At 53.6% G+C, this 27,823-nt stretch overlaps 1 protein-coding gene across 3 annotated transcripts; it reads left to right on the top strand.

Moving 5' to 3' along the window:
* On the top strand, window positions 1-27,729 carry TMPRSS13 (transmembrane serine protease 13). 3 transcript variants are annotated; one of them, XM_032868599.1, is made up of 14 exons: window positions 1-144; window positions 11,439-11,703; window positions 12,678-12,782; window positions 14,963-15,001; window positions 15,097-15,219; window positions 16,173-16,302; window positions 18,052-18,144; window positions 19,160-19,203; window positions 20,365-20,527; window positions 21,348-21,520; window positions 24,089-24,187; window positions 26,440-26,582; window positions 26,722-26,874; window positions 27,552-27,729. In XM_032868599.1, the coding sequence occupies exons 1-14, from the start codon at window positions 124-126 to the stop codon at window positions 27,576-27,578; spliced, it is 1,578 nt and encodes a 525-aa protein (XP_032724490.1). In that variant the 5' UTR covers window positions 1-123; the 3' UTR covers window positions 27,579-27,729. The 3 variants fall into 3 exon arrangements, with proteins under 3 accessions (XP_032724490.1, XP_032724491.1, XP_032724492.1); XM_032868601.1 differs by lacking the exon at window positions 1-144 and adding an exon at window positions 3,950-4,103 and having other exon boundaries at window positions 11,401-11,703; XM_032868600.1 differs by lacking the exon at window positions 14,963-15,001 and having other exon boundaries at window positions 4-144.
* Window positions 27,730-27,823: the final 94 nt, after the last annotated feature.

Raw genomic sequence — 27,823 nt, 5'->3', positions numbered from 1 at the left:
CTGGTGGGGGCTGGCCCTCAGCCTTCCAGCCCCTTTTTCCCCACATGCCGGGGAAGACAGGGGCCAACATGGCTCTTCCCGTGGACATCAGCTGAGCCTGGAAGCTTCACCCCTCAGGAGACCATGGAAAGGGACGGCAGCCAGGTGAGTGGCCATGGGCCTTGGGCCAGAACTTCCCAGGGCTGGGGAAGCAGGGATAGGGCTGGGAGATGGGTGGGGCACTGCCACCTCGGTGCCCAAGGTTTTGGGGGAAACCAAATGTGCCTTTTCACACTGAAGCTCCTTGAAGGGATTGAGATTGCTTGCCTCCTTTTTTCCTGGTTTCTAGAAGGGGCCCCTGGGAGGAGCTGTTGGGATTCGGGGTCTGGTCAGGAAGTACCACAGGGCTGTGCCTGAATTTTGGGCTCTTGGTCTGTCGCCTGTTAGATCATCCCTTTTGCTGGCTTGAGAAATCACCAGAACTTCCCATTCTAACTGGCCTTCAAGGTACTCTTGGCTAACCCTCTCCCTAGACTCATAGACCATCTTAGAAAATTTGACTTTCTATGTGTATTTAAGATCTTCAAGGGGATTTTTCAATCTCCTTTGGTCACTTCTTTTCAGGCTTTATAATATTCATGCTTGGAAAGTGCTTCCTTATGTCTAACCATAGTTCCTTCTGCCACAACTCAGGTTCCTTTCCTTTTCTGTTCTTGAAGGTGGCAGAGAGCAGCTAGAGTGCCCTGCTTGGAAAAGCCAATTATACACGTGAAGACTCCCAGAGATTTTGTTTAACTGTGCCTCAGCTTTCTTTTCTGGAGGGACATTTTTCTTGTACTCTAACTTATCCTTACATCTTGCTTTCTACTTCTCTCTGCCTTCTTTCATTCTTTACTAAAGTAGTAGAATCAGAAATTCTGGGAAGGATGGGGCAGCTCTGGGTTTGAGAAGGATCAGCTCAGCCTATGTTCTGGCTTATAGGAGGCTTGTGGTCCATTCTGAACCCCAGATACGTTTCTGCCAATTTTACCATCATTTTTCCTGCCATTATTCCAGCCCCTTCTTGACTTTTCTTTCCCAGACTTACCCCTTGACCTCTGCACTGTCCTCCTTGGTTCCTGTCTCCACCTCCCCAGGGTCATTTGGTCCTAGGCCCCTGGGCTCATTGGAGACTCTGGTGAGCAGTAAGGGCAGTGCATAGGGCAGAACGGAGTTTTGTCTGAGGTGTGGGGAAGGTGAACCCACAATCACAGCCATCAGGCATGTTTGTTGGTGGCTTTCTGGGAGCCTAAACTTGATGATCTCTAAATACAAAGGATGAGAAGGGCGGATTTTTCTGAAGGATGGTAGGGCCAGACCTGGGCAGCATGCTGTAGGTGCCATATGCCTGGATACTTGTCTTTCCAAAGTTCGGGACCAACATGGAAGGTCACAGGAGGGTCAGAGAGTGGAGAGCAGACTTTTCATTCCTGATGGAAGAAGTGTTAAATGGTGTGTTAGGTGCCATGTTTCTTTGTTCTGGGAGGCTGTCCTAACTTACTTTGGAGTGAAAGAACTGAACCACCACTTTATTTTTTTTTCAAGATTTTACTTATTTATTTGACAGAGATCACAAGTAGGCAGAGAGGCAGGCAGAGAGAGAGGGGGAAGCAGGCTTCCTGCTGAGCAGAGAGCCCGATGTGGGGCTCGATCCCAGGATCCCGGGATCATGACCTGAACCTGAAGGTAGAAGCTTTAACCCACTGAGCCACCCAGGTGCCCCTGAAGCAGCACTTTAAACCATCTTATTTAAGGTTCCTAAATTCACTCCCTTGTTTAAGGTAGGCCCTCCAAGATAGTGAGCCTAGGGTGGGGGCAGGGAGAGCTGCCTGGGGCTCTTAATCTTATTAGCCGCAGATTTCTTCAGGTCCTTTAGACTGAAGAGGAGCAGACTAGGAGAAACTGGTAGTTTGTGGCCGTGCCTTCTCTCCGAGGGCTTCATGGCAGAGAGACGCGCACTGCGGTTTTGATCCTTCAGTTCCGTAAAGCAGCGAGCAAGATGGTAGCCAAGGGACATAAGCCTGTTGAAGCTGGTTGGGTGTTCAGGTGGGACCTCGGACAGGAGATGCAGAAAGCGCTCAGCTTCTCGGTCTTCAAAAGAGAAGCTGCATGATGTGGACAGAACACTGACGGATTCCATGTCAGCCGTGACTTTGGGCAAATCAACCTCTTTGTACCTCAGTTTCTTCATCTGTAAAATGGAATAAAGATAGTGTCTCCTTCGAGGAGTCTTAGAATAGTGATTTTCACATATAAGACCCTTTTTACTTTATTTTTATTTTTTAAATTTTATTTGTTTATTTAATTATTTATTTATTGTTTTTTATTAACATATAATGTATTATTTGCCCCAGGGATACAGGTCTGTGAATCATCAGGCTTACACACTTCACAGTGCTGACCATAGCACATGCCCTCCCCACTGTCCATAACCCAGCCACCCTTTCCCTTCCCCTCTCCCCCCAGCAACCCTCAGTTTGTTTTGTGAGATTAAGAGTCTCTTATGGTTTGTCTCCCTCCCCAGTCCCATCTTGTTTCATTTTTTCCTCCCTATCCCCCCATACCCACCCCTCTCAAATTCCTCATATCAGAGAGATCATGTGATAATTAAGACCCTTTTAAAATAGCATCCAGCAGAGAGACAGATACTCACAGAGTTTTCAGATTTTCCTCCTCCTCCCCCATCATCATCACCTGGGGTCTAAGCCTGACTCCTCTACAATGTGGGCATGCCTCCATGCCCGAGTTTTTCCACCTACCAAAGATGAGGGTTGGACAAACTGCTTTCTCCCGCCGACAGTCCGTGGACTTGTATGGAATGGGATTACAGGTGCATTCCACTACATAAGTTCATTTGCTCTTGAGCAATAGTGTGTGTTTTGTGGTTTTTTTTGTTTTCCAAAGGTATCACGTTCTTAATGCTTACAGAAGTGCCATGTTTATTTAAGAGAGACTGAACGGGGGCGCCTGGGTGGCTCAGTGGGTTCAGCCGCTGCCTTCAGCTCAGGTCATGATCTCAGGGTCCTGCGATCGAGCCCCGCATCGGGCTCTCTGCTCAGCAGGGAGCCTGCTTCCTCCTCTCTCTGCCTGCCTCTTTGCCTGGTTGTGATCTCTCTCTGTCAAGTAAATAAATAAAATCTTTAAAAAAAAAAAAAAAGAGAGAGAGAGAGACTGAACGGACCCACTGCTAAAGCTGCAATCCATTGTCGACTGGGTCTTCTTATAATAGAGCAGGTTCTCAATCAGTCCAAGACCACAGGTGTTGTGGACTTGAGAGGGGCAGGTGGTCCCAGGGCTGGTAGGTTCCCACGAGGGCGGATCAACAGGCTCAGGTCACCGTGCTGTCAGCCCCACAGCGCAGGTTCCCTCAGGACCCTTGGCACCTGCCCTTCGGCCCTACAGACGTGCTGCCCTCACCTGAGACCTCTCTGTTCCCTGTTGTCATTGGTGCTGGGCAACCTTCCACCTGGCCCGTCCTGCCCTGCCTCCCCCGAACTGTCCCTGTGACTTGGCAAATGTGAACAAGAATGTGTGGGAGTGTGTGTACGGGGCTCCAGGCTGGGGTGCTGGGCGGGAAGGCCGGCTGATGTAACAGTAGCCACTTAGCTCAAGTGTTTTGTTTTGGCAGAACAGCTTCCTCTTGGTACAGCAACAGCAGGATGGACTGTGCCCAGCCAGGCGGCCAGCGTGTGAGGGAAGCCGGCCCGGGGGCCCCGGGGCTTTGGCAGGACCCTGGCAGGACCATGGGGAGGGTGGCTCCTCTGACAGGACTGTCCAGGGCACTTCCATGAGGTACCAGCCCTGGACTGTGTCACCACCCCAGCGTGGGCCTAGAAGGCACATGGGGGGAAATGGAGGCAACAAGACCCTGGGTGATCAAAGATTGTTTGCTTGGCAGCCGTAGATCCTTGACGTTCTTTAAACTCTTTGGTGAATGAACAAATGAATGAATGAATACGCGAATGAACGGACAAGGAGGTGTTTTGACGCTGGGCTACCCGGGATTCCCCGAGGCTTTTTCACGAGGCATCGTAAACCAGAAAGAACATCAGTGCTCGCCCAGGCCAGTAATTCCCAAGTTCTTTGTAGCAGCAGCAGCCTCTTTTGTTCAAACGAAACCGTGTGTGGAGCCCAGTGTACACAACTGCCAAGTGGGTCTTCTCTGTTTGAAGTGGGGTGAAGGACTCCAGACCCTTTCCCTGCTCCAATGGTCCCGGTCCCAGAGGCATTTCCACGGAACCTCTCATGCTCCGGGAACCCTGCTTGAAAACAGCCGGTTGTCTGCTCCCTTCCTTTTATGGATCAGGGAGCTGAGGGCCAGAGAGGGATGCAAATGTCCTTAAGGTCATGCACGGTGAGGAGCAGAAGCCAGACTTCCCCATGCATCCCAAGCCTTCAAGAGAGGCCTCTGGGGCCCAGTTTGATTCCAGGGGTTCCCCAGTTTGGAAGGAGGGTGGAAGGAAGTGCTGGGGAGTCTGCCTGCGCTCTGAGGGGAGCCTACATTTATGGAATTTACCTGCGTTCAGGAAGGAGGGAGTAGGAGGGAGCCTGGCATACCTGGAGGTACAGGGAAGACTTGGTTGAGCAGTAAGGACTGGAAAGAAGCATGATCCACTCCATCCCAGTTCTGACCAGTTCAGTCCAGGCCGGTCCATAGTCGAATGGGTTCAGGCCTCCCCTGCTATGGCCCAGGGACTCCCCAGCATCCCAGTAACACAATAGCCATTTAGATTCTGCCAAAGGGAGCTCCTGATTTTTCTTGGTACCCTCTAGTGCTTCCAGTGGGGATTGGGGGCATCTCTTCCTGCCTAGTCCAGAATGCCGGGGGGTCAGGCTGGGGTCCTGCCTATGTCCCCCACTCCGAACATCCTTGATACTCAGGTCTCTGGGAGAGAGGAGCTGCTACAGGGGCCCCAGTCTGGTCAGGAGTCCTTCCCCACGGGAGCCTGGTAAGGGGCGCTGGGAGAGCACAGTGATGGACAGGGGCCCAAAGACAGGAGCCAGAAGATGACGTTGCCCCCAACTAGCTGTGTGCCCCGTGTGCCCCAACTAGCTCTGCTCCCAACTGGCTGTGTGCCCTTAGTCGCATTGCCTTTCTGGGCCTTCATCACCTTATCAGTAGGATAAAGGAACCAGAACTCTAGAGGGTTTTCAAGCTCCTTCTAGCTCTGATGGCTTGTGATCTGCCCAGCCTGCCCGGGGAGCAGGCTGCATGAAGGGATGGCCCAGGGCAGAGGAGGGAGGCCCTGCCAGCTTTGGCTGGACTTGAATGGGCCCTGCTGGACCTGCCCTTGATTCCCGAAGTTGTGTTATGGCTGCTGCTACTCACCGGACTTTCCCGCAGGAGCCTTTAGCCAGGTTCTTCTCCCTGCCTGCCACGGGCTCTGAGCAGCCCATGAGGCTTGTATCCTGGAGTTCAGACCACTTCCTATGGTTGGAGAACAGCCTCTAAGTAAAGACCGGAGCTCAATCCTGGGCGGCAGCCACAAAACCGAGCAATCTCGGAGGTGGCCACCGCATGGCTCAGCATGGCAGAGGATCCCTGAACCCTCTCCTCTTGGCACAGCTGGCTGGGCTGTAGGAGGAGCAGAGAGGCCAAGGGCAAGACTGCTAGGCTCCTTGCTCACTCAGTGCCACCCCCACCAGGTAAGGGCCCACGGGACGGACTCCACCACAGGAAACCATAGACATGTCCCATTCATCCTGGCAGCCCTGGGAGAGAGGACCATGGCCTCGGTACAAGGGCCCTTGGGTTTTAGTCTTTATTCTGCGATGTAAAATGTACCAAAGTGACGCTGAGGAAAGCACGCAAATGTTTTAGGCCTCTACTTCTTTGACCGTAAAATGGGAATAATTCGATCGACTCTTGTTCAGGAAAGTGCTTGGAGAGCGCCCCAGAGCCGGGGACTGCTCTGCCCAGCTCTCTGTCTGGCCCATCGCTCACTGCCTCCCTGCAGATCCCTGTGTGGCCTGCCTTCCTGCTGTTGCGCGTAGGGGCCCCTGCGGAATGCAAAGGCACAGGCAGGTGGGGGTCATGACTGCCTGGTGTATAGGCTGGTCTGCGATGCCGTGAGGGCTACGAATGTATTACCCCATGGGGAAACCCGGAGCCCACCCTAGGGGCTGGCGCGGAGGAGAGGCAGGGCCAGGAAAGAATGATTGGCAGTGCTTGGCCAGGGAAATGGTCCAGAATCACCCACCCGCCTGGCTTTGTCCTGTCCACTGTCCCCAGATGGGCTGAGGGGCCTTTCGCCAGCCGGCGGGTCATGGGCATCCTGGACTTGGTCATCTGAGTTCCATTGTCAGGTCTTCTGTTCACTGGCAAAGGCCAGGAGTTGGGCTGGTTCTGGTTTGGGCTCAGCCCCTTGCATCTTGGGGTTCTGGGCAAGAAGTCTCCTCCTACCCTCTTCCCTACCTACTCAAGGCATCTGCTCTGAGGGTGTGGCCAGGCCTCCACGAGGGAGGCTGGAATCGCAGCAGTTGCTCTCCAAGGATTGAGGAAGGGAAATGAGCTACTGCTCTAGTAGGTTAGACATCAGGAAGAACTTCCAGCAGGTGGGGGTGGCAGGCCATGAATGGGGAAGGGGTGGCTGTGGAATCTTTTCTAGTGCTCCCTGAAAAGGGGGGCTCTTCCCAGCATCCAGGGATGGTCTGGGTTGAGGTTCAGAGTCAAGGGGCTGAGGCAGATGGCCTCACTGTAGAGGCTGCTTTCCTCTGGTCTTGGGGCTGCCCGTCCATCCTGCTGGGGTTCATGGTTCCCCTAGCCTTGTGGTCAGGCCTCTTCTCTTGCCCTGGCCTTTGGGGCCCAAATCTTGGCTGTAACACAAGAGTGCTTGCTCTGTGGAGACCAGGCCCTGCACAGCCTCCAGCTCTTTCTTGGATATGGCCCTGTCTACCCCAATGCCTGGCCTCCCCTGTGCATCCACAGCCCCCTCCCCAGCCCCGGGAAGACTTGACACGGGCTGAGTCTCGGAGGTAGCACCTTTAGAGTCTGTCTGGGGACTTACCCCCTTCATACCCAAGATGAGTCCCACTTTACGTTGCCCCAGCTCCCTCTAGACTCAGAAGAGGGACCCAGGGGCTTCTCCTGCCTGGACCCCAGCTCACCTCCCCAGACACCCTCCTCCCTGCTTCCTATAGGCCAAGGCCATGGGTGGGCACGTTGGGAACTATGTACAGGTGGAACCAGCATCAGGGAGAGGGCTGAGCAAGGTCTGGAGGCCTCCCCTCTGTCTTTCTGGCTGCCCTGAGCTTCCCACCTTGCCTGCCCCTCACCAGCTACCCCTCTGGTCTAACTCCCTCCCCACTGTTCCTACTTTCCCCTAGCCTTTCCACCATCTCCCTTGGGGCCTCTGCCTGCTGTGGACCCCTTTGTTCCTGCCACAGTGAAGCAGGACCAGGACCAGGGCCACGGAGCCCTGCTCTGGTGGGGACAGCCTGAGCTCTTGAATGTGAATCAGAAGGTTGTGTTAAGTCCCTACAAGCCTGCAAATCAGTTCAGGGGCTCTGGGCATGCTGTTTAGTCCTCTGCACCCTGGTTTCCTCAAGGAGAGGTTGGGGGTCATAGTTCCTTCCATCCTTGATAGCGCGGCCCTGGAAGAACCACAGGAAATAATGGGTATGGAAGCTCTTTGCATGCTGTCAGCCTCAAGGAAGTGAAGAAGGTTACTGGGGACTCTCGTGATACTGTGGGTCCAGACTCTACTTGCTCCTAGGAGGTCTGATCAGGATCCAAGTCCTGTCACTCAGCCCCAAGAGGTGAGTTTGGCATGTTCTTAACCTCCCACAACCTCAGTTTCAAAATCTATAAAATGGGACTGATAGTACCAGCCATAGAGGGCTGTGATGAGTTTGAAATGGGATCAAGCTAAGTGCCTAATGGGCTACCACCTTTGACACACATTCATAGATGTGTGTGTGTGTGTGTGTGTGTGTGTGACACACATTCATAGACCAGGTTCTTCTGTGTTTATTCTGTGGTTATGGGGAAAGGAGGCAAGGTCAGTCCCATCTTACATGAATGGGGACAGACTAAAGTATTCCCTTACTTGCCCAGGGCAGTGCATTCAGAAATGGATGCAGTCATATTTGAACACAGATTTTTCTACTTCAACACCCACTGTCACAGCTCATGGTCACCAAGCCCTTCCTGTACATACAACATCTTTTACTACGCTGCTAGGAAGCAGGGCGATTGGTTCACCTTACAGATAAGGAAACGGAGGCATAAAGAGGCGGAGTCTCTGGCCCAGAGTCTCCTGCTGAAGAGTGTGTGAGCCTGGCATGCTGCCTCTCCTGTCCCCAGACTCCACCAGGTCCTGGCAGGCCCCAGGACACACCTGTGATGCCCATGAGAAAGTTCCATAAGACCGAGATCACTGTAGAACCATTGTCCCCACCGCCAGGCTCCCCAGGGTGCTCCCAACCCGCCAGGCCCCAGGTCCCAGTTCTCAGGCTGTGTCACAAATGCAGAATGAGCACCGGTGTACAGGGGCCTGGAGACGACTGTGGCAGGGGCTCTTGCTGCCGACCTCAGAGGGCAGGGGACTCACACACACACAGGCTTGGGGCAGCATCCCGACTGTGGGATTCTGGGCAATCTGAGACCCGAGACTTGCTTTCCTCATCTGTAAAACAGGCTTCTAAAAACACCAAACGGGTGCCTGGGTGGCTCAGTTGGTGAAGTGACTGCCTTCGGCTCAGGTCATGATTCTGGAGTCCGGGATCGAGTCTGGCACTGGGCTTCCTGCTCAGTGGGGAGTCTGCTTCTCCCTCTGACCCTCCCCACATTCATTCTCTCTCTCAAATAAATAAATAAATAGAATCTTTAAGTAAATAAATAAATACACCGAACTCTCAGGCTTGGAGTGAGGACCTCATGAAACCACAGATGTGAAGTTTATTGTAAATTCTCAAGTGCCGTACCTTGTGAACTGGTATGTGAATTATTATTTGAAGGTATCCTGTAGTGGGAGTGTGCCCCCCAGGGTGGGGGAGGGTTATGGTGTGAGCACAGCAGGGAGGGAAGGCTGGCAGGCCATTTGAGGTGCCCAGTGCCAGGGTCCCGAGCAGGGGACAAGCCTCGGGCCATCATTGGCCGGAAGCACAGAGTCTACACAGCCTGGGTTTTTCTCTCTCATTGAAGGACCTTAGTCTGGCCTTTGTCCAGCACCCACTTTTCTCCCTAAGATGAGCTCCCACCACCTTTCAACCCTCTGGTCATGCCCCAGGGCTGTTAAATCTCTGGCACGGGGGTGTTGCGTGGGCCAATGCAAAGATGGAGGGAGGCGATCATTTCCTGCCCAGCTGCTGTGTGCCACACATAGGCAAGGCATTTCCCATTTTATCTTATCAAATCCTCAGGGTTATTAGTCCCATTCTATAGATTAAGAAAAAGAAAAAAGGTTAAGTGTCTTGCCGAAGGTCACACTGCTCGGTACAGGATGCAGACCCAGGTCTGCCTGACTCCGAAGCCAATGCTAGCAGCTGATGGGTGCTATATTTCCACACATCCTCACCGCCTCTCCCTGCCCCCAGCCCCAGTCCTTGTCCCCTTGGAGCATCTAGGGGCTCGCCTGTCTTCACTTTATGGGAATCTAGTCTCTAGAGGTTGGGGGTTAGAGGGGGAATCTGAGCTCTGGTTCAGCTGGGTCAGCAGCAGTGGCAGCTGCCTTTCAGGTCCCTAATCACACACACGTGTGTCCCTGCTCAGCTGGCTGGGACACCTGGACCCACATGTATTTACTCACATCCATCAAGAAACCCAGCAACTCCCTGGGATCATGGCTCCTGGTCCCGGCCGGTGGTAAGCTGAGCATGGTTAGGGACTCGAGATTCCTTCTTGAATTCATCTTGCAGCCTCCAGAACAGCGAGGAAGTGACCAAATACATTACCTCTGACCCCTAGAAAAGGGAGTTTAAAACAATTAAAACAAAACCAAACAAGAAACCCTTGCCTGGTAGGGATGATAGTGTTGACTTGGGCTGATGTTCAAATGAGGAGGACTTTTTCTTACCTGCTTTGCTTACTAATAATGTCCAGTGTTAGCACAGGGGCAGGGGAGGGATGGAAACCAATGCCAGGGGTCCAGAGCCTGTGTCCTCCACATAGCCCTGCCGACCGTGCCCCCAGCATGGGGTCCCCAGCACAGGGGAGCCGCCCTCACCATCCCTGCTGCTCCCGCTCCCAGACTGCCCTCCTCAGGGGCCAGGCAGCGCTCAGCAGAAATGATGACGAGGGTCAGATGTGGCCCCTGGGTCAGATGTGGCCCCAGGGCCAGTGCGTTCCCAGATACCCCCTGCTGCCTCTGGGACTTCTGGAGGGGCCTGAAGATGTGGAGATGGAATAAGGGGCCAGAAGGCAGTGACAGGGCCTGGGAAGCCCCACCAGACTTCCTGCCCGCCCTGCCTGCCCACTGGCTCTCTCTTAGATGTAAAGCACCCCAAAAGCTCCACTTGCCAGGAAGGAACTTACCAGCATTCACAGATTGCCTAGTAAGGCCAGCTGCTGCGTTATCAACCGCGTCCCTCCTCAGAGAGGCAGCAAAGCCTCGTGGTTGAGCTGGTCCCGAGCCCTGCTTTCTGGACTCACGCTCTGGCCCTGCCCCTTTCCAGCTCTGCTTCCGTCTCCCGTGTGCAAAATGGGAGTGATTCTGTCCTGAGGACTAAGTGGGGGAGTACATACAAAGCTCTCGGAGCATGTGAAGTCCTCTCTAAGCACCCACGGGAGTGCTGAATCGAGGTGAGCGGACCACTCCTCCAGCAGCCGAGTTGGGTTAAGGATCTTGCCCAAGAGTGGTCCTACCCCACCTGTACCTTCTTCTGATTTTGCCTCTCCAGTTGCCCCGGTGCACTGGTGAGCAAATGTACGTGCGTGTGCGCAGGTGCACGAGTGAGAGAGACAAGTCTGGTGTTACTGAGAATGGTGGGCTGCAAGGCAGGTCAGGGCTCTTCTTAAGCAGAGCTAGTCACCCTTGAACGACAGCTCATAGTAAGAATGGGGTTTTAGAAGTCTGGTGCACAGAAGAGGAAAGGGCTGTGGTGTGGGGGGAGTGGGAGTGAAAGGGCCATCACTTCTGCCTCTGGGGATCACATCTCCTTGAGCCACCCTCAGAGGGCGGGTCCTTAGACACATGTAGCCAAAGCAAGGGCCCCCCAAGCCCCAGGCAGATGGCCCATTGCCCTCTGCCCACCTCCACAGGTCCCCGTGATAGGGAAAGACCATGGGGAGCTGGGGGCGTGCAGGCTCTTTGAACCGGTGCTGCACCCCAGGACACTCTCTTCTCACATGCTTGGGGGGCAGGGTTTGTTCCCCACCTAGCTGCTTGCCCCAGGGCAAGTATCTCTTGGCTCAGCAGGGCTGACAGCTGGGTGCGTTCTCAGGGGAGCAGCCTGAGGGATGCCCTTCACTCTGCTTTCAGAATGCTTCCCCGGCAAGGACATCTCCAGCCCGGGCGTCTCCAGCCCGGGCATCTCCAGCCAGCACGTCCCCAGCCCTGGTGTCTCCAGCTGGCACGCCCCCGGCCCGGGCGTCCCCTTCCAGGTCATCATCTGCCAGGTCAGCCTCCATGACATCCTCTCCGACAAGAGTATATCTTGTTAGAGCAACACCAGTGGGTGCCGTGCCCATCCGGACATCTCCTGCCAGGTCAGCACCAGCCACGAGGGCCACTGGGGAGAGCCCAGGTAAGGGGGGACACTTCAGGGGAAAAAATGCCAAAAAAGCAAGAGGAGCAGGGAAGCAGGGGAGTAGTCGGGTGGGCAGTGGGGGGCCTGGGGAGGTGGGGGCAGAAAGGGGTCATTCCATGTAAACCCAAGACAGTGGAAAATTGGAGCCAGGGGGGTAGGGGAGAAGGAACCAGGACCAACCCAGCAGCTGTAACTTTGGAGGCTGCACAGTGTGGGTCAGAGTTCAGATTTCGAGAGCGAGGACTCTGGTTGGGGACCGGGGTTCTTTCCTTAGGCTGCCCCACAGGTCTGCTGGGAAGCCCAGGTCTGCCTTGGAGCAGGGTTCTGATTGATCATGGACCCATCTATGGGAGGAAATGGAGGAAATGGATTCTGACCAGGCACTCTCAGGCCCCATCTTTCCAAACTGGCTTATCTGGTTCAGGGGCTGGAAATCAGAGCTGCCAGCTGGGCCTTGGGGCTGGCTCTGCCCCTAACAAGACAGTGTGTCTGTCCATCCCAGCATTGCCTCATCCAGTTGTAGACTTCAGACAGTCCCCACCATCCCATGCTTGGGGCCCCTCTCCCAGTCTTGCCCTCTCGGGCTGGTGAGGCACTCTGGTGTGGTGGCCTTTGGAATGAGACACACTTCATTTGACTGCCTGCTCTGCTGTTCACTCGCCAAGTAACCTCGAGCACGTTCTTTCACTTTCACGAGCCTCAGTTTCCTCATCTATAAAATAAGCACGATAACACCCAGCTCACATGATTGCTGTGAGAATTCCCTATGAGAGCACTTGCCAGTGCCTGGCTGGCCCATAGGAGATGCTCTGTTAAAGCAGGCTGTCTGTATCCGATGGGGTGGGGCCATATTCTGGAGTGGGGAGGTCCCCACGGGCCCCTTCTGGGCCAGCCTGTTCCCTTCGCCTCCTCCCCTGCCCCGGACCCCTCTCCAGCAACCTTACCCTCCCCTGGTGCTGCCCCACTCCTAGGTATCAGCCTGCCCAAGTTCACCTGGCAGGAGGGCCAGAAGCGGCTGCCGCTCATCGGATGTGTCCTCCTCCTCATTGCCCTCGTGGTGTCCCTCATCATTCTCCGTGAGTTTAACAGAGGGAGCAGGGGCAGGCTCTGGTCATGGTCAGGAGGAATGGGGTCCGCCGATGGGGGCACACTACAGGGAGACGGGAGAGGGGAACACACACGCAGCTGGCTACCCTGCCCCACAGACACTCCTGCAAAAGGCTGTGGGCCACGGGGCCTCCAGGCCCCTTTGAGGCTGCTGGGTTAGGGGGAACCGGGCTTGGGCCTCATCCTCTCTCCTTCCTGTGCGTCTTGCTTGGGAGAGTTAGTTAACCACTCTGAGCTCCGTTTCTGCATCTTCTAATGGGATTCAGTTCCTGCAGTGCACTTGACTTACTACCAGCCCCATTAGCACTCATAAAGATGTCACTGGGTTTGGAGCCATAAATGACATAATGGCCCAGGACCCGGCACAAAAATCTCTAAATGCTACTCATTTTTTAAAAAACATACAAAGATGGATTAGAGAAAGTCTCTTGGGCATTTTGGACAATAGGATAGAGTGTTCTGGGGTTTGGCATGGGCCCAGCACAGTGGGGAACCTCAGAAGGGGGCAGAAAGGGAGCACACCTCCAGCCACCCTGTCCTCGGAGAGATTCTGATCTCCTTAGGGACCTGGCTGGCAATAATTAAGGCCAGATGGGACCATCAGGAAGAGGTGACAGCTGTGTGGGCCAGGGTGGTAGGGGACAGCTCAGAAAGGCCCAGGAGACAGGCTGGAGGAGGGGACAGCATGTGGATAGGGTGTCTGAGTGGAATGAGCTCCTGCAGGAAATGTTGGGACAGGTGGGTGAGGTTGTTGTGGCGAGAAGGAAGGGACCTCTTGGCCAGAGAGGAAAAGAGTGTTGGGGGATCCCAGGGGGCTGTTTGGCTGCACATGGCCAAGCTACTTAGTAGAGAGCTTTAAACACCAGGCTAGGGAGTAAGGTTTCTGCTGAAGAAGTGGCACGGTGTGGGGAGAAGCCAGGTGGGTGACCATGTGGAAACCCGGGCTGCCCAGGCTGCTCTAGGAAGAGGATGGCGCAGGAGGAGGTAGTGTGCTGGTTAAGGGCATGGCCCCCCTGGAGCCTCCTGGCTCTGCTACTTGCCACCTGGGGGACTGTAGCAAATTAATTAACTTCCCCAGCCTCGGTGTCCCCACCTGCCTGACAAGGTGATGGCATCATTGTCATGCTCATAAGGGCGTCCTCAGCACGGTGCCTGCCACATGGTATCCAAGTGGACCATAAGCCAGGACATGCTGCCCAGCTTCTCCTGCCCCTCCCTCACAGGGCACTGCTCTAGGAACCCCCTGGCAGTCATGGGAGAGCAGGTGGGAATGACCCATGGAGGACTGAGATGGCATCTAAGGGCGCCCCCACCATAGAGTCACAGTGTGGTTTCACCACATGTCCTGAGGGCTACTGACCATCAGGGGGGCCCCTCCACATGTGGCCCAGCGGGCACTGGTGTCTGGGTCTGGAAGGAGCAGACACACAAGGGTGACCTTTGCCCTGGGTGACCTAGCGTGTGGTAGGGCCGGCGGGAGCAGTGGGGGATCAGGCTGAGGATGAGGGGCAGGGTGAGGAGTTAAAACTCGGGTTTCTTGGGCACCCAAGGGAAGATGTCTCCAGGCAGGAGGGATGGGTTCCCTAGTTTGAGAAGAGGTCAGTGTTCCAGATGCAGGGTGTCATAAGGCTGACTTTCACAGTTTGCAAAGCTTATATATTTGGGAATCAGCCATCTAGATTTGCTCTTTGAGAGGAAAGACATTTCTAAAGACAAGTAATGGGGCAGGAGCTGATTGAAGGAGACATCCCTTGTGTAGGGGAGGGGAAGGAGAAGGAAAATCCAGAAGATTTGAGACCAAAAGAACAGCTTTCGAGCAGACAGCATGGGGAGTGCTTGTGCGTCTGGACAGCGGAGACAAATTTCTCTGCGATGACCTGCAGAGCACAGAGAAGAAGGGATATGCCAGAGGGGCTCCAAGAGGGGCTCTGGGATTCTGGAGGAGGGCTTTCTCTGGCTGCCAATCTGGCCCATTTGGGCATGGGAGCTCCCAAGCCGTACCCACCTCCACCCCTCCCTCCCTTGTTGTCCCTCCCTCTCTCTCTCTCTCTCTCTGGGTGGCTGCTCGAGTTCGCCTGGTGCTGCCCTGCTTGCAGGAGCTTTCCAGAGCATTCTGGAACATTTCTGAGCAGGCTTTTTCTCCATACAGATGGGGGAAGAGAGCCCCAGAGTCCAAGAGGGATTGCAGGTCGGTGTCTCAGAACCCCCAGGGCCTCGGGCTGCACAGTGTCTTGTCCACCTGGGGTTGGCAGTGACCCAGCTGTCTGCTTCGTTGTCTTCCAGTCTATTTCTGGCGGGGCCACACAGGGATCAAGTACAAGGAACCAGTGGAGAGCTGCCCCATCCATGCTGTGCGCTGTGATGGGATCGTGGACTGTAAACTGCGGAGTGATGAGCTGGGCTGTGGTAAGGGTGCTGGGCATGGGTGCATGTGTGCCTGAGTGTGTGTGTGTGTGTGTGTGTGTGTGTGTGCATGCACTCTGGTGACTGGTGACTGCAAACTGCATATCAGCTCTAATCGGAGGCAATGCACAGAGAGTCGGAAGACCTGGGTTCTAGTGATAGTAGACTCGGGTCTGAAACCTGGCTTTGAGTGCTGTGTGACTCAGGCAAGTCACTTACCATCTCTGGGCTTCATTTCCCTAAGTTGTGAAATGAGGGAACTGGACAAGATTAGTGGTTCTTAGAATCTGCCCACTCCCAAGTAGCAGGTAAAATAGAGCTACTCCAGCTGGAGGCAGATGTGGGGTCCAGAGCTGCCCATTTGCCCTGTCCATCTAGGCCCCCATAGGTGACCTCTGACTTGGCAGCCCTACGGTTTCACACAGGCCAGTTTGTAAATAGCCAGCACTGATGAGCGCAAAGATCTCTTTGCCCTTGAATGCTTAGGGGGTTTTCGGTGCATTGTTGACGTGTAGGCTCAATGTAGGGGTCCATGGGAGCATTTCCCTGTGTGTCTGTGTGTGTCCTTGCCCATGAGCACACCACTCTCTGACTGAACACGCAGTCAGATCACAGGCCTTATTACCCTTGCCACTCTCTTGTTCGGGCGTGCCACTGCCCTCTTGGGGTGAAGGCTCCTGGCAGTGCTCACCCCTTTTCTCAGCACTGGTCCCCTGGGTCCTGTTGCAGAGAGAGCTCTCTGCCCTGCCCCGGCCCCTACTTTGGCTCTGCCTTTACTGCAGAGCTCCTGGGCTTCTGAGCCCTGGCCCTTGGTCATTACCTCCTGGCTCTGGCTCCCAGATGTTCCCCAGGCCATAGTGAGGAGCCCCAGGACAAGAGCATCTCAGAGCCCAACTCAGTACATTCCTCAAGAACCGGGTGCTGAGAGCCCACTCTGCCCTTTTCCTGCCCGGCAGTGAGGTTTGACTGGGACAAGTCTCTGCTTAAAGTCTACTCCGGGTCCTCCCATCAGTGGCTTCCCATCTGCAGCGACAGCTGGAATGACTCCTACTCAGAGAAGACCTGCCAGCAGCTGGGTTTCATAAGGTAAATATCCCCCCAGGGGTCCCAGGTTCAGAGACGTCCCAGGTTCTCTGCAAGGGCCCCTCAGGCTCACTGTGGGCAACTCATTGAGAAGAGTCTTGAGGACCAGGGCTGAGGGCACTAGCTTGGGACACTCCTGTGTCATTCAAAGGGACAGTGGCCCTGGGTGCCCAAGTCTGGGGGCAAGTTGTTCCCATGAGGCCAAAGTCATGATGTGGAGATCTGTCGTAGGATCTGACACTCCCGTATGTTCTCTGCATCGAAGTGGCCTTGTGTCCGTGGTCACGGTTCATGGTCATGGCGGCCTGGCAAGGGTGGTAAGGCTTTGAGCACTCCAGCCGGGAACCAGAGGCTCAGGCTCTGCACTCCAGCAGTTGTGGCTTGAGCTGAAACTCATCGAGGCAGGGAGGAGATGGGCAGGTGTGGCCAGGTGAATTCTTAAGAATCTTCTTGGCTCTAAAGATTTCACACCAAAGCAGGTGCTCGTGGGTGGAGCAGGGAGCAGGGTTAGGACAACCTTCCCACTTGATGGAGTCTCCCCCTTCTTCCCTTTATTTCTAGGCCACATAGCCAACTCCATCTTCCTTCTTGGTCTGAGTATTGGGGTTCACCAATATGTATGGGGTTGTGGGGGGAAGGGTTTCAGCTGTCACTGTGGACTCTCTGTGGAAGAAGAGCCTTGAAACCCAAGGCTGGGAGGCCAGGACTTAGAAATCCTGTCCTCTCCCTTCCCTCAGCCTCAGAGTTCCGATCTGTGAGAGGGAAATCAGGGGGATGTGGCTGGAAGACGGACATCTTTAATTATCAAGTTGTACGACCTTATGCAAATCAGAACCTCCCTTGGGCTTCAGTAGATGGTGTCGCTTATTCCAAACACATAATTGAGATTTGATGCGTGCCAGAGACCACGGGTACCCTGACAAGATCCCTGCCCTTTCAGATCCTCCGGTATGGTGTGGGGGAGAGAGGCTTAAACCGATAACCATAGCATAATGCTATGTGTAATGGTAAGCACTATGGGTACGCAACGGAGAGGGAGCCTGACCGCACCTGGTGGAGAGCAGGGAACAGAGGACCCCCAGGGAGAGGAACAGCATGTGCAAAAGGCGCACTCTCATTCAGGGGTGCACCATGTTCCAGAAATGCACAGAAGTGCCACGCAGATTGTGGTCCACGGATCTCCCACATCAGAATCACCTTGGGGGGGGGTGTTGAAATCAGAATCTGTGGATTAAGGTTTAAAACCTGCTTAACAAATGTCCTGAGGTGATCTTATGTACACTGTGGCCTGAGGTCCAGTAAGCGAGTACCAGGTTCTCAGATTTTCATGTGCAAATCCGTAAGATGGGGATCTTTAAAAGGCAAAGTCTGGCTCAGCAGCTTTGGGGTGCTGCTGTGGCGCATGGATCACAGCTTGGCCAGAAAAAGGCCCGGCTAGTGTTTCTTGAATTTGCATGCGTATCAGAATGCCCCAGAGAGCCCGCTAAAACATAGAACTGGAGTTCCTGATTCAGTAGGTCTAGGGTTAAGAGGACCCAAGAATTTGCATTTCTAACAAGTTCGCAGGGGTGCTAATGCCACATCTCCTGGGCTGGTGCACAGGGCTAGGGGGGGACAGTGGTGGAATGTGTGGGTGGGGGCAGGGTGTGCTGGGCCTTACCGGCCCCTGGCCTCTGCCAGCAAAACTCTAATGTCAGCTGGGGCACCGGGAGTGGGGACAGGCTCATTCTTCTTTCCCTCCCCTCCTTACAGTGCTTACCGGACGACCGAGGTGGCCCACAGGAATCTTGCCAGCAGCTTCTCGATCTCCAAATACAACTCCACCCTCCAGGAAAGCCTCTACAGGTGTGGTGGTGTGGGCCAGGCTGCCTGCCTATGAGCAGGGAAAAATGGGGGAGTGCTTTGAGTCAGGGAATCCCTCTCCTTTGGCCTTTTTGAGACCCAGCCTCTAGAAGCCCATCGTGAATGTCTTGAGCATACCAGAAACAGTCCTCATTTGCCACCTGTCTCCTGACTTGAAAGTTATTGAAGTGTGGTGCAGAGAGAACCTCAAGGTCAGGGGAGCCCCAAGCATTCATCTGTTTGTTAGAGACCGTGAATAAACCTTGGGGCCACCAGTCTGCCGGGTGTTTGGACTGGGAGCCGCTGTAGGGAGTGGGCTTGGGGTGGGGAGGGAGAAACATCGCTGGGGTCAGCAGGGGGTGGGGAAACAGGAGCAGGAGGAGGGCCAGGTGTATGTGGTCAGGGATAGGGAGGCCCGGCTGGAAGGCCCTGGCCCCCTTCTGGGCCCTGCCATCTGTCATCTCTGCATTGCAGACCTGCTCTTGTCCCAATCCCACTCAGGGGAAGGTTGAAGGGTGCTCCACCAGCTAGTGGTGTTTACCTTGGGGAGGGAAAGAAGAAGCCAGGCTTCCAGAGAAAAAGGGACAGGGAGGGGAGGGAAGAGAAGAGAATGGGCTATAGCCTGGATGCCTGCTTTGTGCTAGGTGTTTTGCAAGCTACGTTGCCCGTGGAGCATTGAGGAACTGGCCGAGGAGAGTCAGGCCACCTGTTCAGCTGTGGAAAGATGCAGGGACAATGAAGTCATGAGTTCAAAGGACATGGATCTACCCAATGCGTGCAATCTCCCATAAGAAAACTGAGGGGTGGGGATGGGGACAAGAGTGGGGATGATTTGCACTGAGCCATCCCCATTCCTGGAGAAAGCACTGGAAGGGTCTATCTCTCTGGGAGGGAGATCAGAACCTCTATCTTATGCAAAGGAAATGGGATAGGAAGTTAGAAGGAGTCAATCAGGGAAGGCTTTTTGGAGGAGGTACCTAAAGTGCCCTTTTCCCATCTTCTGTGTCCCTTTGTGCAGGTCTGAATGCCCTTCCCAGCGGTATGTCTCTCTCCAGTGTTCCCGTAAGAAGATGCTCTTCCTCCTGGACTGTGGCCTGTGTGGGGTGGGAGTCAGGGAGCAGAGACACGGGACCCCTCTGGGGGAGATGGCCAGCCCTGGGGGTCCCAAGAGGAAGACGGTCTTAAGCAACAGGCCTGCTTCAGGGCTGAGGTCCCTGCAAGGCACTGGGACAGTCTCAGAGCAGCACTCCTTCTCCTGACGCTGCTCAGCCCAGCAACCTTGTTCATACAGGGGAAGCCCTTCAAATCTCATGGATTCTGGGAGGTGGGGAGGACTGGAGGGCTAGTCTGGATCAACTTAAAGCTCCTGTGTCAACAGATGTGGAGCTAGATCTAGGGCCAACATTTACTGGGTACATTCTACTCTTATTGACTCTTGATAAATAATTGCATCTCATTCTCATGAGGCAGGGCCATTACTGTCCACTTACTGATAAGAGACTGGCATGTTGGTCACACTGCTGGTGGGTTAGGAGCTGGTATCTGACCTTGGGTCCGAGCCCAAAACCCAAGCTGCTAAGCAGCCTGTATACATGTGCCATGTTCTCAGTAATGACCAGGTGGGCGTGCTCCCCTGAGTGGGCGGGCTCAGGGCTTCAGACTTTCCATTCTCTTCTTCACTCTCTCCTGCTTTAAAGAGAAAAGGAAACATGTCCTAACAGACTCCAAGGACTGTCCTTGTCCACAATTTTGGGGAGATGACTCCAGAACATGGTTGGGAATGTTCCTGTGGGGATACATACAGGGTCCCCAGTAGCATTAAATGACCCCCTGGGGAATCATATGGGCACAGACCCACCTGCACAGCACGGCAGCCCTGGGATTTGCCATCATGACCTTGATGCTTGGCACAGTCCCCCAACTTCAGACACTTTAATAAGCATTTGTCATCGTTAAGGAAAGAATGAATGAGTGGGAGGAAAGAGGAACTTGCCTGGGATGAAACTCCCCACTGGGTGATCCCAGCAGTCTAACCCTCCCCATGGAAGCTCTGCTTTGGCAGGAAATAGCTAGGCCACATCAGATTAAGAGAGCAAAGCTGTGTCCATGGGCGGGCACGTGCCCTCAGGATGGGGCTGCCTGAGCCTGCCCTGGGTCCAGGGAGCACGGGAGCCATTCTGAGAGCAGCAGAGGTCACGGTTCCTCGCTTCTGCTTCTCCCCAGACTGTGGACTAAGGGCCATGACGGGGAGGATCGTGGGAGGGGCGCTGGCCCCAGAGAGCAAGTGGCCTTGGCAAGTGAGCCTGCACTACGGCACCACTCACATTTGTGGGGGCACGCTGATCGACGCCCAGTGGGTGCTCACCGCTGCCCACTGCTTCTTTGTGTGAGTGCCCGAGGGGCGGGGAGCACCAGGGAGGGCTGATGGCAGACGGACTTGTCTCTCCACGGAGAGGACTTTGGTCGTGAGCCCAGGCCCCCAGGCTCAGGACCATGATCTGTTTGGTCCTGGGACTGGGCGTTGGGGCTACTTGTTCTGAGTGCAGCCCAGAATGAGAAAATAACCTGGATGGCCTAGAGGGAGGGTGAGGCAGGCAGGAAAAAAGGGGTTAGGAGCCTTTCCCAAAGAACGAAGAACGGGGTGAAATAAAAAGGCTTTGGGTTTGTTACCACTTCCTGCGACGGGAACTTCTGGGGAAGGAGCCTGAGGAACAGAAATGCTATCCCAGGGCATCAGGAATGGAGGGATAGGGGTCGTGGGGAGGGCGGTGCTGTGAGCTTCTGATCATCACCAGCCAGCCTAGGCCCCTGGAGCTGGGGGGCAGGAAAGCGCTCTGAGGATAAGACATCAGGGGCACTAGCTTCTCCAGGAGGGAGTGAGTCTCTGGCAGGTCACTTTGTCCTGTCTACAGCTCCATTTCTGCTGACATGTTCTGTCCACCTTACAGGAAGCTTGGTGGCATGCAGAAGAGACAGTGGGGGTCATGAGGTGCTGGGTGGCCAGTTAAGGACCGGCTTTTGGAGAAAAGGCGGGGGGCTTGTTTTTGAGTCCTGGGCAAAGATGGAGGGCTCCCTTTTGAAGTCATTTCATCCATCCCCCTGCCTGTAAGCTGGTGCTACATCTGCAGCTCCCTGTGCATAGCAGACACTGCCAGGGGGCTCTGCCAGACAAGAAGCTGGACCATGCTCCCTTGTGGCTCTTGCAGGACCCGGGAGAAGGTTCTGGAGGGCTGGAAGGTCTACGCAGGCACCAGCAACCTGCTCCAGCTGCCCGAAGCAGCCTCCATCTCACAGATCATCATCAACGGCAACTACACGGACGAGGAAGATGACTATGACATTGCCCTCATGCGGCTCTCCAAGCCCCTGACCCTGTCTGGTGAGTCACAGCCACGCCCGCTTTTCCAGCAGCCCTCAGAGCCCAGCCTTGCCACGTCCATAGGCCCTCTTGGGGTCCCAGAGCCTCAGCACGGTGGAAGCCAAAGGCTCTTAGGAATCATTTAATGGAACACTTCTACTTTACCATTGGGGAAACTGAGGCTCAGAGGTTGGACATAAGGTTGTGCCAAATGACACATCTTACATTGCAAGTTGATGACAGAGATAAGGCTTGGGTACTGGTCTTAACCAATATGAATTGATTGAATTGTTCCACGCATATTTATTGAGCACTTAACAGGGGCCAGGCACTGCGACAGGCAATTTACAGCTGCGGTATCATTTACTCTTCCCAACCTATCCTGTAGAGCAGGTACTATTATTAGCTTCATTTTATACTTGAGGACATGGAGCCTCAGGGAAGGAAAATTACCCAAGGCCAGAGTCCTAAGTGGCCTCCCGCTCCAGGATAGGATCCAGGGGGGTCTGCCTGGGAGTAAAGCTCTTCGTGCTGGCAAATTGGGATCACGGCAGTTGGGAGCACAAAACGAGCACATACGCAGACAGTGAACTGCCACGAGGTTGGCCACAGGACGGAAATGCTAGGGGAGTTGTCGGGAGATCAAAGGTTTCATCTATGAATTCACTCACCCATGTGTGCGCTTATCAAATCCTTACCGTGTGTCTATTGCTATGCTGCGCGCTCTCCAGTTGAAATTGCAAATAGATCGAAATGGGTGATGCGCAGCCAGTAGAGGCCAGTGACTCCATGGTGGGGACAGCTGGGGGAGCCGATGTGGCACGAGTGGGGCTTCTCTGGAGAAGGATCTCTAAGGTGGACTGGGCTTTCTGGGCTCTCTGGTTAGTCCAGACTTTCTCGTGCTCTGAGCCTGTGAGCTGGTCTTTCGGGGCATATTAATTACAGAGGCAGTGTCAGTCCTGAGTCAGACACTAGGTCATCAGAGTGGGGTGAGGAGGAGGAAACTGCCGAAGCACGGTTGGGCGGGGCTGACCCAGGGCCACGCCCACCCAGAGCCACGCCCACCAGCGGGCCAGTCTCCTCCACTGTTGCCTACCAGCCCATTTTGTGGTGAGGGGCGGTCTTCAGCGTATGCCTTACCCCTCATGCCCACCTAAGAGGGGCAGTCTGTCTGCAGGACCAGAACAGGTCTTTCCAACCTTGCCAAACCCAGACTCCATTTCGCTAACCATCCAGATCTCCCACCAACGCAACCTCCTTTAATGTTATTTGGAATTCCAAATCAAATTAGGTAATCTGTAAAACCAAATGAAAGCTATTATAACATTGTGCATGGTTTTCAGACTATGGCAGTCCCTCTCCAGACTCATAGGCCCCTGGGCAGGAAGCACACCTCTAGACTGAGAATTACAGTTTAGATTTATATAGTCCTGTGGTCAGACCAGGTGCCCTGATTTTTGGTTTAGAAATCAGGGTAGATTTTCTTAAACTCCTTTGGCGGGCCAAGCCCTTTGAAGTCTCAGTTCTTTCGAAGAAAACTTGTGAAAACTCACTGATAAAGTTAATTCTCCCATAAAAATGAACGGAGGATAGAACCATGGTACAGTTTTTTTTTAAAGACTCTACATCTTAAAAATGGGCATATTTTAAGAAATTATGTTTTGCATTTTTGGTTAATAATTGATGCCATGCCTTCATTTCTTTTTTGTTTACTCTCTAGCAGACAAATGTGTTAGACCCCGATACTTAAAGCCCAATTTATAGGAGAAGAATCTAGCGTTCATTCCCTCCCCCACACTCCCGTCCTCTGTGTCACTCCTTCCTTTCTTCCTTTCTTTGTTTGTTGAGTACTTTGCATGTGTCAGGTGTACTTTGTATGTGTTCTAGGTGAGCAGAAGAAACAATTGAGAACATTGCAAACATTCTATCAGCTGGTATTTTCATCTTGCAAGTTGGAGTTTGGTGGCTCACGCCCTAGCTTAAAGATCCCAGTCCTCAGAGGGGCTGTGACGTGACGCACAGCAGCACCTTCTAAATGTTTCTGAGCCTGTGAGCAAGTGAGCAGTGGTTTTGTGGTCCATGCCTCTAGGGATGTGCTCTTCCCACTTGGGGAGGTTGAGCTGGAGGAAGCTGACTCACCTGTGGGTGCTCTCCCCAGACCTGGCTGGACACATCACTGAGAGGCCATGGTGCTAATGCCTGGGACTTGGTCTGCTGCTGCTCCCTCCTCTGACGGATGGGCATGGAGGAGGCTCAGCCGGGAAAGCCACTCATAGAAGGGAGATCCTTAGAGCCACCCCGGTATCGGCATGGCACAGGGGAGTTTCCAAGTCATATGCTTCTGCCCACAGGGCACCCACTGAGATCAGAATGTTTGCGGGAACTCTAGCAGCAACCCAAAGGCTGGAGGGTCAAGATAAAGTGCCTGAGTTTCTTGCCTGGTCTGTTCAAGGCCCTAGAAAGTTCTGAACCATACTGGGGCAAGGAGGGAGGGTCCTAGGACCTGAATACCCCTGTCCCTCCATAGTACCATCCTAGCTGAGATCTCCAGCCTTGACCTTGCTCTGATGTTTTGAGGTCTTGTTGCAGCTCACATCCACCCTGCCTGCCTCCCTATGCACGGACAGACTTTCAGCCTCAATGAGACCTGCTGGATCACAGGTTTTGGCAAGACCAAGGAGACTGATGGTGAGAGGCAGATTTGTTGGGTTGCGTGTGTGTGTGTACATGTGCATCTGTACAGAGTGTGTGGGGGTGATGTGCCGGGGTGTATGGAGGAGGGCCTGTATAGATGAGGGTTTGGGCACAGAGAGTCATGGGCCTGCATGTGGATATGTGTGTTCATGTCACCCCCACACATGCCGGACCAGTTTATATTACATCTTGTAACCCCTGTTAGAAAGTTTTGGTCTCCCAAGTATCACCCTTAACCCCTTCTCACCATTTTACAAATGAGGAAGCTAAAGACCTTTGGGGCTCTGTCACTTGCCCAGGGTCACCCTGGTAGTTTCTGATAGACAGAACTAAGTCTAGAACAGCCTAGAATAGTCTAGAACATGCCAGGCTGGTGCTATCTGCATCATACTCCACCACTTGCTCACAGAGCCTGGGTTGTTTCTTACACTTTGGACTAACTCTGCCATGGAGAAAGCCCCCATTAAATTGCAGTTATTTTGAATTTTTTTAAAAAGTGAAAATGAAATGAGAAAAAAAAGTTTTTGTTTTTAGTATATGCAGCTTTAGTCAATCAAAAGAAAAAGTCCCAAATGTGCAGGTGAAAAAAATGCCAAGACACATGCTTAACTAATATCCACCACTTTCACAGAAAACCTACCCTATAAGAATATAAAAAATGTGTTTATGTACAGCTCTGTACCTAGGGGCCTATATGGTTATTTCCTCAGAACTCTTAGGTGCCACCTCCTGGCGAAGAGGCCAACACTTCATTCACATATTTTTACCAAAAAAGACTATTTGACAACAAATAGACTATTTGACTGTTGACAACACTGTACGTCCTCTATTCAGACCACGTAGGCTCTGCTTGGTTGGTTAAATCCTCCCATCAATGCAGACAACACCAGGTACCCGTGTCCCCCTACATGCAGACCCTACCAGGTGTCTGTGTCCCCCTAAACAGCTTCACACCGAGCTCTCCCAAGTGAAATCCTGTAAACCAACCTGAGACAAATGTGTATGAATGTATATACCTGAGCAGATGTCAAAGTAGTTGGTCTCCAGCCAAGACCACCTGGAGACCCCCTATAATCAAACATGTTCAGTCCATTGCTCACTGCACTGAGGGGGAACATATACCACAGGGAACCATGGGCGTCTTAATAACAGAGTGCTAGGACGGACTTATTGTAGGGGAGGGGGGCGGTTCAAAGAAATGGAGCATTTCTCTAGATTGGATGCTTTCGGGAAGCAGGGATAATTTTTATTTTTTTAATGTTTATTTATTTATTTATTTATTTATTTATTTGACAGAGATCACAAGTAGGCAGAGAGGCAGGCAGAGAGAGAGGAGGAAGCAGCCTTCCTGCTGAGCAGAGAGCACAATTCGGAGCACGATCCCAAGACCCTGAGGTCATGACCTGAGCTGAAGGCAGAGGCTTAACCCACTGAGCCACCCAGGCGCCCAAGCAGGGATAATTCTATGATTGGACATCCTAATAATCTTATCTAGGAGTTAAGAATAAGCAGAGCCTAAAGCTATAATCGGCTAGGAGGCAGTAGCCATTCCTATTGGCTGGGAGAGGGGATGGTTGCCGTTATTTGTGGTTTGTAACCTACCTTATTTTCATTTACCCTTAAACAAGATTACGAAGTGGAGCGGTCTTCTTTCGCCTCACTTTATCTCTATTGCAGAGTGATCTTTGCTGATGCATAAACCATGTTGGCCCTGGAGCACCTGGCTGGCCTCACAGAGAGCCTCTGGCCAGTTGCGAGTCTCAGGGCCTCCTTTCCCTTGCTCAGTGCAGTGGATGGTGACTAGCCTGGGAGCAGACTTGTTCTGGTCTCGGCTCCATAACTGACTGGCCGTGTGACTGTGGGCAAGTCACGCCTTCGGCCGTGAGTTCCTCCAACTGTAAATGGATTAATTTTACCTCGTTAGGGCACATAGTTACTGAAAACAAATGAAATGATGTGTTTGATGGTGCTCTGCATACAGAGAAGATTTTGCAACATGAAGGCAGCCCATAGGCTTGTGAGTTTGTGTACATGTCTGTCTCTATGTTACGTGTAGGGGGTTGTGTGTGGTGTGAGGGTGTATGTGGCCCTATGTTCTGGGTGGCCAGCCATGGGAATGGTATCCTCTGCTCCCAGGAAGCTGTGAATTTGAGTCATAGGGTGGCTGGCTAGAAGGTCATGAAGGTGTCCAGATCTGGTCTCACTCCTTTCCCATCTTCTCTTTCCTCCACTCGACTTCACTGAAGAGAAGACATCCCCCTTCCTCCGAGAGGTACAGGTCAACCTCATCGACTTTAAGAAATGCAATGACTTCTTGGTCTATGACAGTTACCTTACCCCAAGGATGATGTGTGCTGGGGACCTCCGGGGAGGCAGAGACTCCTGCCAGGTGAGGGGCTCCTGTCCTGGGAGCCAGGGGCCATGGGGGAAGGATGGGGTGGTGGTTTCAGAGTGAGAATCAGGTGCCTGCCATTTCCTGCTCAAGGACCACCTCTCCCACCTTGCTGAGATGTGTGCTCCCCTCACAGGGAGACAGTGGGGGGCCCCTGGTCTGTGAGCAGAACAACCGCTGGTATCTGGCAGGAGTCACCAGCTGGGGTACGGGCTGTGGCCAGAGAAACAAGCCCGGTGTGTACACCAAAGTGACTGAAGTCCTCCCCTGGATTTACAGCAAGATGGAGGTGAGTGCCTGCATGGGGCAGACTGGGAGCTCCCCAAAGTTGGGGTGTCTGGTAGAGGGCCCAGGCTTTCCCCAGAGTCTTAGCAAAGTTCCCCTCACCCCTCATGTTTGGAGTTGTTCAGAAGTGTGGAAGACCGGGACAGGATAGGAATCAAATGTTGGGCCAACCCCAGCTGCCTAGGTTTCTTACCTTCTGTTTCCTTCCTCTGGAGGGATGGAAAGGGGTGGCCCCAGGCTGAGCCCCAGTGGCATGTCTTCTCCCCACAGACGGCCACGGTGTGAGTTCACACAGCTGATTGGAGCAGTGTATGAAGGAGGCCTCCCTCCTTGGCAGGGAGTTAGTCTCATGGGTATCTGGGGTGCAGGGCTTCACCCCCACCTCTGCTGACCCAGAAAAGCCCTACCTTCCCTGCACCTGCCATCTTATCCCTAAAGCAGGAAAGCTATGCTCACCTTCCCTCCTCTGCCTGAGAGAGGGGAGAGCAGCACACAGAGCTTGGGTGGCTGGTCCAGAAATCCAGCCTGGTGGGTCTCTCTGCTTCCACGGTTCCTCTTCGTTGCCTCTCTCCGAGGAGCAGTGCCCAGTGACAGCTGGACTGAATGACAGGCTCTGAACCCCACCTTCGACATAAGTCTTCCTGACTCACCCCCTCCTGTTCTCCCTGTTCTCGTCCTCAGAGGGAGGTGCACTTCCGGAAATCCTAAGCAGCTGGACTGTCCCACCTCACGGCACTGGCCAAAGTGACTGGGCCATCAGCAGTGTCATCTAGGCTAAAGGCCACCAGGCACCTTCGTTACTCCTACCTCTACTATCTGCTGCCTCTGTGAATATGCACGCATGTGTGTGTGTGTGTGTGTGTGTACACGCTTGCACGCGTGTAGATGTTGTTACTCTCCTAATGTCTTCAGAAACCAGAAGAGCTGTCAGCTCTTCGCAAAGCCCAGGTTGG

The sequence above is a fragment of the Lontra canadensis genome, unplaced genomic scaffold (genome assembly GCF_010015895.1).
Source record: "Lontra canadensis isolate GAN:19392208 unplaced genomic scaffold, GSC_riverotter_1.0 scaffold36, whole genome shotgun sequence".
In the NCBI taxonomy this organism is placed as follows: domain Eukaryota; kingdom Metazoa; phylum Chordata; class Mammalia; order Carnivora; family Mustelidae; genus Lontra; species Lontra canadensis.
Note: the sequence above shows the minus strand (reverse complement) of the source record. Positions and strands in the feature narration are given on the sequence as shown.